At 37.9% G+C, this 17839-nt stretch overlaps 2 protein-coding genes across 2 annotated transcripts; both read left to right on the forward strand.

Moving 5' to 3' along the window:
* Positions 1-597: 597 nt before the first annotated feature.
* LOC135677551 (chaperone protein dnaJ 20, chloroplastic-like) lies at positions 598-1122 on the forward strand. Its single transcript, XM_065189915.1, has one exon. It carries the CDS (start codon positions 598-600, stop codon positions 1120-1122), a length of 525 nt encoding a protein of 174 aa, XP_065045987.1.
* A 4448-nt stretch (positions 1123-5570) lies between these two features.
* On the forward strand, positions 5571-17678 carry LOC103989485 (protein RAE1). Its single transcript, XM_009408337.3, has 12 exons — positions 5571-5686; positions 6078-6174; positions 6338-6424; positions 6529-6594; positions 6696-6889; positions 8314-8455; positions 9742-9822; positions 11503-11631; positions 13300-13377; positions 15614-15685; positions 16941-17021; positions 17372-17678. The coding sequence occupies exons 2-12, from the start codon at positions 6109-6111 to the stop codon at positions 17420-17422; spliced, it is 1047 nt and encodes a 348-aa protein (XP_009406612.1). The 5' UTR covers positions 5571-5686; positions 6078-6108; the 3' UTR covers positions 17423-17678.
* The last annotated feature ends 161 nt before the right edge of the window (positions 17679-17839 follow it).

Genomic DNA, 17839 nt, shown 5'->3' on the forward strand with positions numbered 1-17839 from the left:
AGTTTCCTTTTTTAATGAAATTTTGACTATGTTGTTTACTGCCGCCACAGTGATCCTGGAAATGTTTATGGCAGATTGAAGGAAAAACTGGACTGCTGAACTGTGTTCACTGCAAACAGCTAAGAAACCATTAAAACAAAGACAAGATCCACATTGTTTATGAAATCTTCATCTTCTACTGATTCAAATACACGTGAACTTTGACCCTTATCAAGATTACAAATGTTTAGCCGGCAATCATATACTTTTCCCAACAATTACGTACAAACAAGAACAACTCCTTAAGACCTCATCTGGCCATGTCCAATGTACAGTTCAGAGGAAAAGACAATGATGCTTGTAAGATATCAGTCTTATCTATCTAGCCTTGTGGTGAGGAGATAGGAAACTTCTTGCAGGAGTTGTGTTGAGATCATGAGTATATTTTAGTCAAAGGTTTGCAGAAATAAATTATTTGTTAGAACAAATAATTCTTTGGACTGTATTGAGTGTCTTATGCGATTCCAATGACTCGTGGAATTCTCAACGCTTTGATCTAAACATTCAACACCTTGGATCACCTCAAACTTACTCCTTTAAACGAGGGAAAGAGCATGCATGAAGGAAGACAAAGAGAAGCACACTTCTTCGCTTTCCATGGACGCTTCTCGTCTCTGCAACTCCATCACCCTGCAGATGAGTGCAGCGTCGTCCGCCGGGAGGCGTTCCAACAGCAGCAGCTTCACGTGCAGAGCTCATCAGGCGAGGATGGGAAGGCCTGCAGCAGCCAATTTCTACCAAGTCCTCGCGCTCGAACCGGAGAACGCCGGGGCTGATGCCGTCAAGAGAGCATACCGAAGCCTGGCGCTTCGCCACCACCCTGATGTCTGCCCACCGTCGGGGAAGGAGGAGGCGACGAGGACGTTCGTCGAGATCCAGAGGGCTTACGAGATCCTCTCCGATCCAGTTCTACGTGAGGAGTATGATCATCAGTTGGGGTTGGTTGGTTCAGCTAAGCAAAGAGACCAAAGAGACGAAGAACGAAGAAGAGTGTATCCTAAAGAAGTGTGGATGGAGCAGCTCAGGGAGCTCAAATCTAGGTCAATGAGTCGCATGGGAAAGAAGAAACTGGAGTGCCTGTAAAGACGCATAAAATGGTAGTGATCTTTCGGCAAATTGTAGTGTTCAGAGATAAGCAAATGAAGGTGATATATAATTCCTCTGAGAGAACTTTAAAGCTGCATTGTGACTTCCTCTTTGATTCCACGATATATACATACATTAGTGCTCTACACAGAATATGCACAATCCTCATAAACAAATTATGAGGGTTTTGGACAAACTGTATTCTCATGATGTTTCTATCATATCTCACATTTTTCTAGAAGAATTTTGATCAAAACGATTTAATGTTATTATAAGATCGAGGAGTTGCTTAGAAACTTCCTTTCTCATCTTCTTTAGAGGTATTCATCAGGTAATTTAAAGTTCTCCTTTTGATAGCCGACCTGTTCTTTTTTGCTTCGTATAATCTTCTCCTTTAAGCTCATCAGGCACAACGACCCTAAGGTGACTGGGTGATAAGACTGGGTTGGATGATAAATACTTCAGATGATTACCTCGGTATAACATATATCTACAGGTACTTCAACTCCTCCCAAGTGAATAAAATGCAGTGTCCACCTGAGGCAGATATCTACCGAGTGTATTATTGAGCAGTTCCCTTTCATTAGTGAGCGACATATACATATACTTATTTGTAAGTAAAAAACTATGATTATATTATTATTATATATAAAAATTAATATAAAATATTAAAATATAAATCAAATTTACTATACATATTTTTTTATGTTATTTAAAAAATTATAGTGATAGCGATGTATAAGAAAAACTAGATTCATCTTCTCCTATCTTTTTATCCGGTATCGCTAATATCACTATTAGCAATTGATTATAGACTTAAGAGAGATGTGAAAATATTTATAATCTCTCAATAACTTTTTTTTTTTTTTGTCATTAGGAGGTCTTGTAATTTTCTATGGGTGATAATAGAGGGTCGTGCAACTCGGCCCATCAGTCCAACCTGTGCCCGAGTTCAATAGCTCAGCCATCAAGTCCAGTCTTTGCTTGAGTCATGCAGCTCGACCAGTCGAGCAGCCACTTGGCCCATCAATCCAATCTACCCCTGAGTTCAATAGCTCGGTCATCAGGTCCAGTCTTTGCTCGAGTTGTGCAGCTCGACCGGTCGAGCAGTGGCCAATCAATCCTATCTGCACCCGAGTTCAATAGCTCGACCATCAGGTCCAGTCTTTGTCCAAGTTGTGCAGCTCGGCCAGTCGAGCAACCACTCGGCCAATCAGTCCCACCTGTGCGCTCGAGCTCAATAGCTCGGCCATCAGGTCCAGTCTTTGCCCGAGTCGTGTAGCTCGGTCGCAACAACTCAGCCAATTAGTCCCACCTGCGCCCAAGTTTAATAGCTCGGCCATCGGGTCCAGTCTTTACCCGAGTATTATAGCTCGGCCAGTCGAGCAGCTACTCAAGCAATTAGTCCCACATACGCCTGAGTTCAATAGCTCAGCCATTAGGTCCAGTCTTTACTCGAGTCGTGCAACTCGACTAGTCGAGTAGCCACTCAGCTCATCAGTCCAACCTACACCCGAGTTCAATAGCTCGGTCATCAAGTCCAGTCTTTGCTCGAGTCATGTAGCTCGACTAGTCGAGCAGCCACTCAGCCCATCAGTCCAACCTGCAACTGAGTTCAATAGCTCAACCATCAGGTCTAGTCTTTTGATATGATGTATTCTGGCTCTTGGCCACAGGACAAATCTACCTCCATCAAGGCGCAAACATGGTGCCTTGGGATGAGGGTCGAGCACGACATCAGACACATATATGTAGAATCAACATGATGACCACGTTCCTCCCACGTCAACGGAAGCACACGCAAGGAGGCGTCCTCTCAGCAAATCATGCTTCGGAAAGCTCAGAATGGCACCGCAGGGCATTGTTCCGCACATACTAGGGTGGCGGTCAAATGCAGGTACGAACCCATCGCTCGAGGAGTCAATCGTTGTGCGAAACCTATATACCACCAACCCTCAAGCACCAATATAAAAGCCCTTGGCTAACATTTGGCCAAAGGACGACTTTTGAGAGGCAAATCATCGGACCACTCACTTAATCTACGAGGGACCAAAGTCGAGAACCCATCGACTCGGGCCTATGTGCAGGGGCACAACGACTTCAGAGCCAACTCAAACCCTCGGTGAAAGCGCATCCAACCCGACATCAAGCACAACCCGACTTCAGTCCGACTCGACCAATAGAAGGATGTGTTCCCGAGCCTCAACGATTCCACACATCGGCTAGTGAACCAAGCCGTGCTAACTCATCGACTATGGTGTGCGAGTTCACTAATATTTTGGCGCTAGAAGGAGGGCCGATGTCGCAGGAACACCCCACAGGAGCTCACCTCACTGAAGACCCACCGATGACCGACCTTCCCTTCGGACCTAGAGAGTAGCCCATCCCCGCCCCCGGAGATGGTGGTATTGCGGAAATGCTTTAGGAGCCTCGGTCATTTTGCCCGAGGCATTCCCGAGTCTTGCTAAACAAGTACAAGCCTTTGCGGGGATAATGCAGACAGTAGCCCCGCTCATCCCACAACTCGTACATTTGCATATGATGCATCCATTTAGGACAAAAAACATATTTGAAGCTTTCGACACATCTAAAAACATTCCATTTGTGCACGACGCATCAACCATCTTGGACAAAAAAATCATCTAAAGCGTCCTACACATCTAAAAGCATTCCATTTATACATGATATTTCCGTCTAGGATAAAAAATCATTTAAAGCCCTTGCTGCAAAGCATAAGGGGGACAAATGATAGGATCAATTTTTTGGTCAATCAAGACTCGACACATTGAATTCCTCATTAAACTAATGATTACAAGAATGATGACCTTCTCCGGCATGTTTTTATTGGGGACTTACTAAACGGATACTCATGGGTTTTTAATGCCTTCCTACAGAAGTTATCTTGACCAATAAAGGGGTTTTGCTAGATAAACTCTTCATGTAGTCTTTTTGCATGCAGTTTTTGCATGAAGTGAGATATACGGTACGGGCATCTTTTACCTTCCAACTGAAGTGAGACAAGGGATAAGAAACGAGAATTTTCCTTTGTCCAAAAAGTTCTTCCATTTTACAAGTTCAAAATACTCAATGATCTTCCAAATGTGACTCAAAAAAATGAATTAGGTTGGGTCAATATCATCTAGTCGAATCGACGATTATCAGACTATGATGCACTCATCTCATGTCCTGTGAATTTTGGTGGCATTAGCTATTGGATAACCTTCATAGATAATTTGAAGCATATGCTATCCAAAAGATGCATTAGCTATTGGATAACCTTCATAGATAATTTGAAGCATGTACTATCCGAAAGATCTCTCGTTACAAGAATGACCTCTGTTGAGTTTTCCTTTGACACAAGCATGTAAAGTCTTTCGTAGCAGCCTTCTGTGTAAAGTTTGATCATTGACTTAATAACTTAAACTATTATGTTGAGTTGATGTTCGTGACATATGTTAATCTTGATCAGTTAAATTAAGAGTTATTACTATTTGATTTTTGTATAATGTATTATTGTATAAAATTTGATATGAATGCGTGAAAAAAAAGATTGACTCAGTGATTTGACTGAATGAAAATTTTCATATGCTATATTATGATCCATAGATGTAGATGAGTAAATCAACGGTGTAAAGTAACACCAAAATATAAAGTAATACTAAAACTCGACAATCTATGGGAAGCAGAGAGATGTTCATATAATAACTTCGAATAAAATAATTTAATAAGAGGTAAAATCGGAAGGTGCCATCAGCGTTGCTAACTACTAAAATTTTAAATATAAAAACCCAAACTTCTAAAATTTTAAATCCTCTATTTTTATTTGGTCTAAGGAAAATATCCATCTCATTTATATAATTAACTTATATTTGTTGACATAAAATATGCATTACTATTTTAAGGAATATTTTGTAATCTTAAAATATGGAAAATATTTTTCATTGGTAATTTTTTTTGACTCGGAAATTTTATTTTTTTAGCTATCAATAAACAGAAAAATCAAGGATTTTGGATCATTGCTCCCTCAATGTATTGTGATGAGGCCGTCAGTAACTCCAAAAGAACCATAAACCACCTAAAAGAATAATTTTTATTCTTCTTTTCTTGCGTTTTCTTTATGTTTCTGATCAAAATAACAGTACTTTTCTTACTCTCGACTGTTTAACCGTCCTGCGTAATGACCTTGAGGTTTATTGTAGTGGCCCACTGTCATCTCCAGTAAAAAGCCAGGTATCTCTGGAGTTGTAAAAGCCGAGGTAGGAAAAGCGAGGTTTTTGGGTGTGGACATGTAATCTGAGCTAATAGCTCGGCGTACCGGCTCGGCGTGAATCCTAAGCGACGCGGCTTGACTCTTTCGCTTCAAATCAACGGCCGATCATCACCGATGATTGTCGCTCGCGCATTCATGACCCTCGGATGTGTGTTCCGCCACGAGGATCAGATTAGCCTATTTATAGGTCCTCTCTCTCTCTCTCTCTTCACCGTCGTCGTCTCTTCTTCACTTATTCTCGAACTCTGTCTCGCGGGCTAAGAAATCCTTTGTAGAAGAAAGAAACTCGCGGTGGGTCTCTTCTGCTTCGTTTTCTTTCTTCCCCGTTTTTCGACGCTTGGATTTTGTTGCGATCTTTAGGGCTTATGTCGCGATCAGCTGTGTTGTTTCTGTTTCTTCTTTAAGTCCCTATTTCTTCTTTGATGCGATGGCATTGCGGATCATTTCATCATCTGGAAGTGACCTCGGGACCATGTATTGCTCGAGTTGAAAACAAAAATCTGTTTTTCCCGTCCGGGGTCTGTTCTTTTTTGGCGCTTGGTGTTGCCTCCACGCCAATCGGGACCGGGTTAATGATTTAGAAAATTTCTTCGTCGATAATTTTGTGTTCTATAAACAAATCGTCGTTACCATTGGTTCCGTTGCGTTGTTTTGTGTCGAATCATTGTCTATTTCTCTCTAGGGTTTTTGGAGTTGATTAAGGGGTGAAGGAGATGGCGAGCTTCGGTGGTCTTAACACAGCTGCGGCGGGAAATGTGAACCCTAACAAGTCACTGGAGGTACAAGGCTCTGCATCACTCTTTTCATTGCCACATCGGAAACCATTCTTCCATTCCTTTTCCGTTGTTAAAAGACAGTGATACAAGTAGAAACGTTAGTAAGAGTTGTTTGTTGACTTTTGCCTCCGATGTAGCTTAGTGATGGTTTTTATTGTCGCTGCAGGTGCTTCCTTCCCCGAGTGATTCGGTTTCTAGCCTTAGCTTCAGTCCCAAGGGAAATTACCTGGTCGCTACTTCTTGGGATAATCAGGTCATTCCAATCGATTTCAAACTTTCTATTGAGAAGGATCCTCCATCTTTCTTGGACTTGAAGTTCATAGTATCTTTTTCTTTTCCATTTTGTTTGATGTACAGGTTAGGTGTTGGGAGATTATGGCTGGCAGCAGTCAACCTAAGGCATCAATATCACATGATCATCCAGTATGTTGATGGTTTTTTAGCTTTCCTCTGGCAGTAAACAGTTGTTGCATCATGAAGTCACTATTTTCTTTGTTTGCTAACAAATGGATTTTCTACATCAGGTCTTGTGCTCGACTTGGAAGGATGATGGGACAACTGTGTTTTCAGGAGGCTGCGATAAGACAGTCAAAATGTGGCCTCTGATGTCTGGTGGGCAACCTACTACAGTTGCTGCACATGATGCACCTGTTAAAGAAATTGCCTGGATACAACAGATGAATCTCTTAGTTACAGGGAGCTGGGACAAGACACTCAGGCATGCAACCCTGATTTCAATAAAGTGGTGCCATTTCATGTCTAGTAACTTTGCTAGTTAATGTTCAACATGGAATGCACAATTATAAGTTCTTATGAAGATGTATATTTTATTAAATTACCGAAGTTGTTCCTGATATGTATACATATTTAATTGCTTTAATTAGCTGTTATGGGAATTGAAAGATATGATTCAGAACTTTAACTGCTTCAGAAGTGAGTAGCAATTTGAAAGATATGATTCAAAAACTAGTTATTCATCTTGACTACTGCAAGGGGAACTCTGAACTTGAGTTTCAGTGACAGAAGTTTTATATGTCAAGGGAATGTCAACATGGAATGCACAATTGCAAGTTCCCAAGGAGATGACATACATTAGTAGGGGATCCATTTTATTTAATTGGTGAGGTTGTCTCTGATATGTATATTTAATTGTTACAGAACTTTATGTTGTTTATGTGAGTAGGAATTTTCAAAGATATGATTTGAAAGCTAGTTCCTCATCTTGATACCTGCAAAAAGAACACTAGATTTGACTTTCAGAAATAAAGGTTTTAGCTGTCAAGTGAATGTTAACATGGAATGCACAATTACAAGTTCAAAAATTAGTAGGGGTTCCATTTTTCTTTAATTTCTAAGGTTGTTCCTGATATTTAATTATGTATATGGGTTTAATTGTTTCAGAACATAATGTTGTTAATTTGAGTGGCAATTTTTAAAGATATGATATAAAAGCTAGTTCCTCATCTTTATACCTGCAAAAGTAACTCCAGACTTTTGTTAAGTTTTTATTATTTAACTGAAACTATTATCTTCAATCTTTACTGGTATTTTTCATGACCAGTATGGTATTTTGACATGTTCTTGCAGAAAAATAATAATCATCAAATACTTTGAGGATTACAGAAGTAGGATTAAGCATTTATTTGTAAATCTGTAGGTGCTTTTCTGATTATGATGCAATTATTCTTTCTAATGCCACTTCCATTAGTTGTTTTGTATGCAGCTAAAGTGGCCTAATATGCAGCTATGCATGTTTTCATATGACCACCTAAAATATGTTTTATGCAACCTCATTACTTTATATATAAAATCTATTGCATACATGTTGTCGACATAAGCGTGAGAATATGATCATGTGATTTATATTTTCTTCAATATTGCTCCTACTATTACTATTATATTGGAAATTAGGAACTATAATCATATAATGTATGACCCATGATTGACATTTTATCACTTGAACCTTTTCTCTTTATTGGTTTCTTAAAACTTACCACCTGAATAATACTGAAGTTGTAATTAATGTCATCCTGTCCCTGATTCAATTTGATGCTCTTCTACATTAGTTCATGCTAAGTTTGTTGAATTTTCTGCAAGATTTACTTTATAATCTCATTCTTGTCCTATAAAACATGTAATCAGATACTGGGATACTAGACAAGCCCAACCAGTTCATACCCAGCAGCTTCCTGAGCGTTGCTATGCTCTGACAGTGCAGTATCCTCTGATGGTTGTTGGAACTGCTGATCGACAGCTACAAATTTTTAACTTGCAAAACCCTCAGGTGATTCTTCTTTATTCTGTGTTTCAGGATGAATGTGTTTGTTCATTATAATTAACATATGCATATGACATGATAGATCTGTATCTTTTACCATGACCCTCAAGTAAATGCCAAATTGCTGAGTTAAAAGCTCATATTCATTGGCCAAACCTAAGCTACAGGACTAAATCTGATACTATTCATAAAACCTATATCTTTCTTCCTATTTAATAACTTCATATTGAATTGCAAATTTGCAAATTACCTATTTCCCTAAACATGTTTTGGCTACTCTGTGGCATGTGGTTCAGCATTTGGTATTCTACTCTATATTCGGAGTATGTGACCACATGAGCAGGTCACATGAATATGAAACTTAGGTGCACTGGTGGACTCTGTTTTGTCTTGATTATTACTGCTTGTGTTGTTACATTGCTTGATTACTATGATATGTGGTCTGCGACTTTGTGATTACTATTACATTAGTAACTTCAAATTTTCATGTTTCTTAGAATTTATAACTTAAAATTGTTCTTAAATGAGTACAAGTGTGATCCAATAAATTCTTGGTTTTTGTAGATTACATTTTTGCCTAATAATAATTTAAACTTGTTAATTGTTCTTTACAACTTAGCTATATACTGATTTGAACATTCTAATATGAACCACATATTTAATATGTGTCTTATACTATTCCAAAAACAAAGGTTGCAAACTGCACGTAAATTATGTGGCAACCTTGTTTTTCCACATAGTTCAGATTTGAATATTCTAATATGAACCACATATATGTCTAATATGTGGTCTTATTACTATTCCAAAATCAGAAGTTGCAAAATTGTGTATGAATTATGTGGTAATCTTGACTTCCCACGTAGCTCAGCTGCTTTTTAGAACGTAGTCTATGTTAGCCATACCCTATGTGTGATGCCTCAAGATGCATGGGTATCACTATAGGAGCTGTAATATCCTCAATTAAAACCCATGGTTGAAACAGTAGCATTGTTATTCTTTTTCCCCTAAGACTAAGATGATATGTACTTTTAAGAGAACCATATATAGGGAACTGAAGGTGCTGTTAACATGCATTGCTTAACTGGCATGTTAGTTTTAGGCTGGTTCGAAGTATGCTAGTGGATATTTTCAAATCAAACCACCAATTGAGCTTCTTTACAATGAATTATTTTATTGTTTATTACTTATTAGCAATCCCAGTGCCAAATTTCTTTCATATATACTCTTCATCTGCGCTGTTGAAACTTGCACAGGAAGGTTCATGTTGATATTTGCTTTTGTACTATTAACAGACAGTATTCAAGACCATAACATCACCTTTGAAGTATCAAACAAGATGCCTTGCTGCATTTCCTGATCAACAAGGGTTTCTGGTAATGTTTCACTAGAAGTGTTAGCATATGGGTCCATTTTCTCCTTGCCATTTATGCTTATTTTACTTTTTTAATTTGTAATGCTTATTTTTGTTCCCCTTTCCACACAAAAAGAAAAAGGTTCAGTCACCTTTGTTATTTTGCCAATGTCATCCGTGGTAAAGACCCCATTGCTTGTCCAAGCTCACAATTGCATGAAAAGGAATGATTTTTTGCTTGTTGCTTTGTGCTGATCAAGTGACATAAGGACCTCACTGTGATCTTTGGCTCAGGAGTATGTGAATTGCAACCATGTTTAGTGTAAAGATTTAGAGGAACTTGTTTTAACCCTGTTTCTTAATAATTAAAAAAAAAACAGGTCTTAAAAATTTATCCGCAGCAATCTGATTTCAATTATTCATGTTAATTTTGTATTCTCATGAAAACAATGTTGCCTACTCTGTTAGTAGGATGAGGAAGTCCATACCTTCATTTATTTTGGATATAATATTAAAGTTGATTGCAGTGTGGTGTTACAGTTTTTGCATTGTTAAAAGAATACTGAAAATGAACAATAGGTTTCCTGAGGCACTGCTCTTATTAATTTGTTCTGGTATATTGTTTCATCTAACACTACATTTTCTCATGTATTAGACTCTTGAAATATATGGCCTGACCTGTAGAGCCTATTGGAGCTGGAATCAGGGGTCCTGGAATTAATAGACTTCTGATTGGACCCCAAGTGAATAGAGTATGAACACAAATCATCTCATGTCTGTTTTGTTGTTGGTTTCCGCAAAATAAAATGTGGCATGATCCATTAGCCTCATTTCTTGCACCAAGTAGCAGCAAAAAGGCCATGCTAATATGGAAATGAAACACTGAGAATCATCTTTGAGGAACTAAAAATGGAAATATATATTGCTGAAATTTGCCTGTCATATGATACCATTTTTCTTATGCTGTTTTTGCTAGCATTAGGGAACTGTTTTAACGTGCCTACAACTGTGCTCAGAGAGTGTAGTCCTAAAAGAATTGCCCCTTTTTCCAGTTATTTGTCTTTATTCTATATTTTTTAGGACAATAAGCACCTTGTATACTCTTTCACATTTTCTGACAGACTTCCTGTCTTATTGTAGGTTTTCTCAAAAAAAAAAAAAAATTCATATAATCAATCCTGAAACTTTGTCCGCTATGTTATTTATCTGAGTATATTTTTGTATTTATTCTCCACAATCAATTTTTCTCAATCTAAGCAAACTATCCCAAGCTTGAAAGCCTAGTGGACTAGGAGAGGGAGGGGGGGGGGTGCGGGGTTGGTGTTTGCGGGGACGGGTTGGGTTGAAGTATTAGGATTTTTTTATTAGGGCAAAAACATAAAACGAAAAAACTAGCTTACTAGGCAGTCAGCCTATTCGCATGTGGGCCATCCAAATTGGGTGGTTCTTGCTCGGACCAATATGTATTGCCTGTTAAACATTGTTTTTGGCATATTAGCTTTCATTTGGCTTTTGGCTCCTATATGGAGGATTGATGTATTATTACTAAGAATAATTAGATCCATAACATCTATCTTTAACTTTGTCTGAATGCATCAAGAACAACTTGGTTTGCAATGTTTTTACTGTTTTGTGAATGTGATTGATTTAATTTTGGTAGATTTTCACTAAATCCTTTATTTTTTGGCGTATGCTCTTGTAGGTGGGATCCATAGAAGGAAGGGTGGGTGTACACCATCTTGATGATGCACAGCAAAGTAAAAACTTCACATTCAAATGCCACAGAGAAGGGAATGAAATTTATTCTGTGAATTCAATGAACTTCCATCCTGTAAGATTCTACATTTGCTTTCCCTGTTTCTTGTTACACTACTACATCTCTGCTATGCAAAGTGTAAAAGAGATTTGGTCAATAAGCAGTATCAGTCATCAAGGTTTCATGATTTTCTTTAATAAGTAGTATCAGTGACAAAGGTACATGATTTTCTTTAATAAGTCCTTTTAGTTTGATTTTCTAAACTTTTAATTTATGCTGTCACTTTTCATTTGTTTTATAACTAATGTTGAAAATTTAACAATGGATCTTGACTTTTCCAATTTAACAATGAATCTTGGCTTTCTGATGGTACTCAGTTTTTGCTGCAACAATGATTTGCCTGTTAGTGTAGTCATTGTTTGATATACTCATCTGAAGCAGTTACATACATGGAAAAAGACATTATTATCTTTTTCAATACATGGAAAAATAGGTAGTAAGTAATGGACAGCAAAATTGTAGGCAATGATTTCAATAGGCGCTCGGGCGAGGCGAGGCCCGAGCACCTTGCTTCATTTCCAGGCGGCGCGCCTGGGCGCTTGCCTGAGCCCAGGCGTCGGGCGCTTTGGGCAAGTTCCTGGGTTAAACCATACGACCGAACCAGCGCTCGCCCGAGCCCAGGTGTCGGCCGCTTCGGGCAAGCGCTCGGGTTAAACCATACGACTAAACCTGCATTTTAGGTTTGGTTCGGTCTTCGGTGCTTTAGTTGGTTCAATCGAACCAACTAAAGCACTGATATCAGCCTTTTCTTGCGACTTCCCCAACCCTAATCTTGCTCTCCGCTCCCGCTGCCCTTGCTCGCTACCACTATCGCCGCTCCCGCTGTTACTGCTGCCACTGTCATCGCTCGCCTCTCTCTCTCCCACTGCCATTGCTCGTTGCTACTGCTGTCGCTGTCGTCGCAACTATCGTCGCTCCCGCTGTCGCTGCTCGCTGCTACCACTGCCATTGTCGCCGCTCGCTGCTCTCGCTCCTGTTGCCGTTGCTCGTTGCTACCGTTGTTGCTGCTCTCAGTCACCCTCGGTCTTCTCTTACACTCTTCTCACTATATTGTTAACAGTATATTAATAGTATACTGCTAACTGTATACTAATAATAGTAACAGTATTTGTATTTATTAGATTAATAATATATTATTTTGATTTTAATACTGTTATTTTTTATTTATTTGAAATTATTGTTAAGTTTTAGGATAAATGGTATATTTTTATTTAAATAATATATTTATTAATTATATTATATAATTTCATATTTTAGCGTCTCGCTTCGCTTGGGCGAGCGCCTAGTGCTTCGGACGTTTTTGGACCTTGGCGCCTAGTGCTTTTTAAATCACTGATTATAGGTTGAATCATGTTGATGGGAGGCATTACATTGTCTCTTTCCGAAGATTGGCTCTTCTTCGACTCTATAGGTATATTATCCTGATTTAGAGAGTTGATTCTAATATTCGAAATTATGTATGTCTCAGTATATTTCTTTGTCTTAATTTATGCAGAACGAAAGTAGAATTGTTTATACTGTGCACATTTCTCTCTGTGTCAATATTATATCATTAGTTTAAGATCATGATACATACATTAAATAAATTGTAGATAATAAGAATGTTGTTTGAAGTGTCAGTATGAAATCTATCATCTTGTACATTTCACATTTGGATCTTATGTGAAATATTTTCTGTAACAGGTTCATCATACATTTGCTACTGCAGGCTCTGATGGTGCTTTCAATTTTTGGGACAAAGACAGCAAACAAAGGCTGAAGGTCTGCTCATTCGGAGGACACTTTTTAATTTGCACGCTCTCTTTATTCCTTGGTTTCTGTATTGTGCATCCTGGACTAAATAATCTCACATCATGATTCTTATTAGTTGCATAATTCTTCTGCATTCTTGAAGTTTTCTGGTACCATTGTAGTTCCATAAATCTTTTTCTTAGTATCTTCCACACACACCATAGTCTCCACCTGCTACTTGTCTATCCCTATCCTCTAAAGTTATATAGTATCAAGGATGATATGCCATCTACTGATAGAGTACTTGTGTAATGCTATAGATAAGTATGAACATGCATGTAACAATATTTTGATTTGCCAATAAAGCAATCATAGGCTGTCTTAAAATGATTATCATATCCTTATGGCCATGATAAACTTGGTGAATATGTGTGATCATCAAATTTTTAGTTTGGAGAAATCACATTATTGTTGATCGATGACTAGATGGTCCATTTGATCCATTTAAATTTTGAAGACTGAGTTGACCTTTATATTCATATAAATACAAATACATGCATTAATACATGTATAATTTATCATAATTCAAAGATAAATGTAATTTATCATGGTGTTCTTTAAATGGACTGAGGCAGTTCTTTATTAAGTAGAATGACACATGGTGAGGATGGCATATTATATAACCATGCCATGTCATAATGGGATTTATAGCTGGTTGTTCCTACCACTACCAGAATGATAAAAGATCTATTTTATGTTTCCTGCTTTTCTGAACTGAGTGTTTTCTTGCTAAATTTTCAATGTCCTTTGTTATTAATACTATCTTACCTAAAACCAGATGTTAACACTTATGGGTTTGGCGCTTAGCAAAATGATAGATTTGACAATTACACTATTTTAATTAGTGACATTGATGTTGTCACGAAGGTTTGACATCCCGGATACCAGAACCGTGTTGGTCCATGGTCAGACTGATATTGATCCAGTCCGTGCCAACATACTTGCATAGTATGCCGACATGTAAGATGGTACCAAGAAGGGATGTTTCTTTTACCCAAGTTGGCGGCACTTTTAGGCTATTTAGAACCCTAAGCCATACTTAAAAAAAAATTGGATTGCCCAAAAAGGGGCAGTCGGCATCCTGGTTTATGCTTGGACTGATAAATACTGGATGATATGAATTAGTCCGGGTGAAACCATAAACTATGATCAAAACCAAGGTCTGCCATACTGAAGCGTACCGCCCGTATCGGGCGGTATGTACCGGTCCGACAGGTTATCGGTACGTGGATTGTCTGGTACCGCTACAGTGCTACAGTACTATACTGTAGCACTGCTACAGTATGAAAAATAAAAAATTATTCGGTACACCAGGGTGTACCGTTCGGTATGCCCTGATGTACTGCCTGGTACACCGGTACCATACCGTACCGAGCCCAGGTCGAAACGCTGGTACGGTACGGTACAACGAACCTTGATCAAAACTATATTAATAATATACAAGTTTTAAGCTACTTGGTGTGGAGACCTTTTCTGTTGTTTCCTTTTATTTATAGTTGTTAAAGCCATTGCTTAAGAAGGACAGAAATCCACTAATAAGAATAAAATAATAATTAAATATTAATCAGTGGTAAGTGTTGCAAGGGGACAGTGAAATGTACTAATCAGTGTGTTGCATTGGCTGTTTTTAACATTTTATTTCTATAGAAGCATGGTGTGTTGGACATTTTTGAGCCAGTCTACTAGCAAAACAAGTGTTATTGCTTTTATTAGTTCATGATTTCCAAATCTGATAGATTTATAGGAAATAGAGGTATTTCTTAATCTAACAGTGGAAAACATTATTTGAATTCACTTGGTTGATTGATCGAGAAGAATAAATTTGTAAATTATATGAGTTGTGAAGCATTTTCTAGTCTGCCTGTAGTTCATCCGTATGAGTTATAAGGTTTAATTTAACTGTATTTGTAGCTAGTTACAGAAGTTTGTGAAATCATTTTTCTATGTACTTAATTACTTGATGCACGTCTTTTCACAAATCTGCATGTTTTTTATTTATTTCATGCCTTTGGTTCCTTTAAGATATTGATATAAGACAATTTTCTCATTCATTTTTTGTAATGGTGTTACCAATATTATCCTCATTCCTCCGTCGAGTCTTCCAATCTTGATTGGTTGTCCAAATAGAATAAATTTCATTATATTGTTCCACGAAGTATACAGTGTGTTTAGGTAATAATAATGAATCATTCCTTTTCTTGAACAGGCAATGGCTAGGTGCCCACATCCTATCCCTTGCAGTACTTTCAACCATGATGGTTCCATTTTTGCCTATGCTGTAAGTGGTATATCATGTTTTTCTACCAATGTTTTTGAGACAAGGAAGTATATCTTTTGAGTAGTTATTGTAATGATTGCATTTGGTTGTTCTTCATGCAATATTTTTCGTATTATGTCTTTATGAAAGTGCATCAAGATTGTGATATAATATTTTGCAAGTATATAATTATTACATGGTCTAAAATGCTTAAAAGTAGGTCCAGCAGGTGCATCTTACATTACGTGGACTAATCTGGTCATCACAATCTGTCATTCAAATGGCTTGAAGCTCAACATATTACCCAGGAGTATTCTTTAGTCGGCATGCCCAATTGTTGGCTCTATGCCATGATATGCTTCTTGCATTGTTCCTTAGTAGTGATTTCCTAATTGGGTTCACCAATCACATGTATAATTCTACTCCAATTTGATGTAAATTGTCAAACAAAGCTCCATAGGCCCATTGACCCAAGAACTCAATAGAACAAGGTTTTAACCATGTGGTTCAGATTACTTGAGCCTGGGTTTGTGAAAGTAAGTCCATCCTATCTATCAAACCACTAAGGTTGATCTTGAGGACTACTTAGTATGGATTTTGATTTTTAGTTGACATGTCTGTAGCAGTAGTGCTCGGAAGGGTACTCCATTTATTATTATCATAAAATTCTCTACCTTAATGATTCTTGAGGCTAATATTCCTACCAATGGTTGTTGGCTCTATTGATTCTTTTCTTTAATCATTAATGGGTTAATATCCCAAATCATCGAAGATCATCATGTTCTTATACCCTAAAAAGGGCAGTCTGATGCACATGAAGCTCCCACAGATGCAGAGTATAGGAAGAGTTAATGTATTTATCCTCCTTGTAAATGCTGTTCCTATCAAATTTTATTTGGACATCTTTCAGGTGTGCAGCCTCATTCTCTTCATATACTTATTATCCACCATACCAACTTTTGGGTATACTGAGCCTAAATTGAGAATATACCTGGTCTCGTAGCCAGCTGATAGAAGTTCCTCTCCAGTAAGGGAGATGATAAAAGTTCCTCGCCAGTTAATGAGGCTGTACTTGATGTGCTCTGTACTCTTTCTGAAATTTAATGAAATTAACTATTACAAACCTTAATTAATTTTAACAATCCTATGAAATAACTTATTTGTTGTGGCACTGCCTGTTTAACTACCTGTCTAAATTTGCAAACATTTGGATGTCCTGAGTGTTGATCATAGAGTATTCTGAGCTACAAGATGTGATAATATTCAACCGATGCAGGTCTGTTATGACTGGAGCAAAGGTGCTGAAAATCATAATCCAGCTACAGCAAAGACATACATCTACCTTCATAGCCCTCAGGTCAGTATTAGATTCAGTTTTGAGACCTCTTTCGTCCCTTCAATCATTCAAACCTGTCTATGCTAAGACTATTGTTATCGCATCTCATCCACTGTGATTATTTACAATAGTCTTTATACATGTGGCGGTGGCTATTCCCTTTCATGCACGAGTTCTTGCATAGATGTCTTCGTGTGCTCTGTACATAATATGTGTTCCGCAAACTTGCATCAATCGACCTGGCAATTATATTGTTTTTCCAACATGACAAATTACCATAAAAGAAGAAAGTTATAGATAACATGCTGCGGAATGTTGGAGGAATTTTTTAATGCTGCTGACATATGCACCCCCTTTGATTTTCAAAACAGGAATCCGAGGTAAAAGCAAAGCCACGTCTTGGAACTGGAAGTAGAAAGTGAACCTTTCAAGTCCTCGAGCTACATTGGTTTTTTTGTCGGCCGTGCTGTGTATCTGTTTGCTTTCTGCACGCTTAGTCTCTGTCATGTTTTTTAAATACATATGGTGGTGAATACTCCGGTGCTTTAGTAACTAGTGAACTTTTTGGTTCTTATTGATTTAGGAGCTTCACATTTGTATGTACATCTCATCATAAAAGATGACAGGCCGCATGTGAAAGAATCAGTCATCAGTTCTAGCAGTGATCAATTTAGCTCATTCTCCTACCTGTAATCTATGTATCTAAATGCTTGATTGCTGATAGTTATGCTTAGTCACCAAGCAAAATACTGTCAACATTAAACTTTTCAATTATGATATGAGGGATGAGATTTTTTGGGGTTCAGGTCTTGCTTATCCGTGCAAACTGGGTTTGGGTT

The sequence above is a fragment of the Musa acuminata genome, chromosome BXJ1-6 (genome assembly GCF_036884655.1).
Source record: "Musa acuminata AAA Group cultivar baxijiao chromosome BXJ1-6, Cavendish_Baxijiao_AAA, whole genome shotgun sequence".
NCBI classification, from domain to species: Eukaryota; Viridiplantae; Streptophyta; class Magnoliopsida; order Zingiberales; family Musaceae; genus Musa; species Musa acuminata.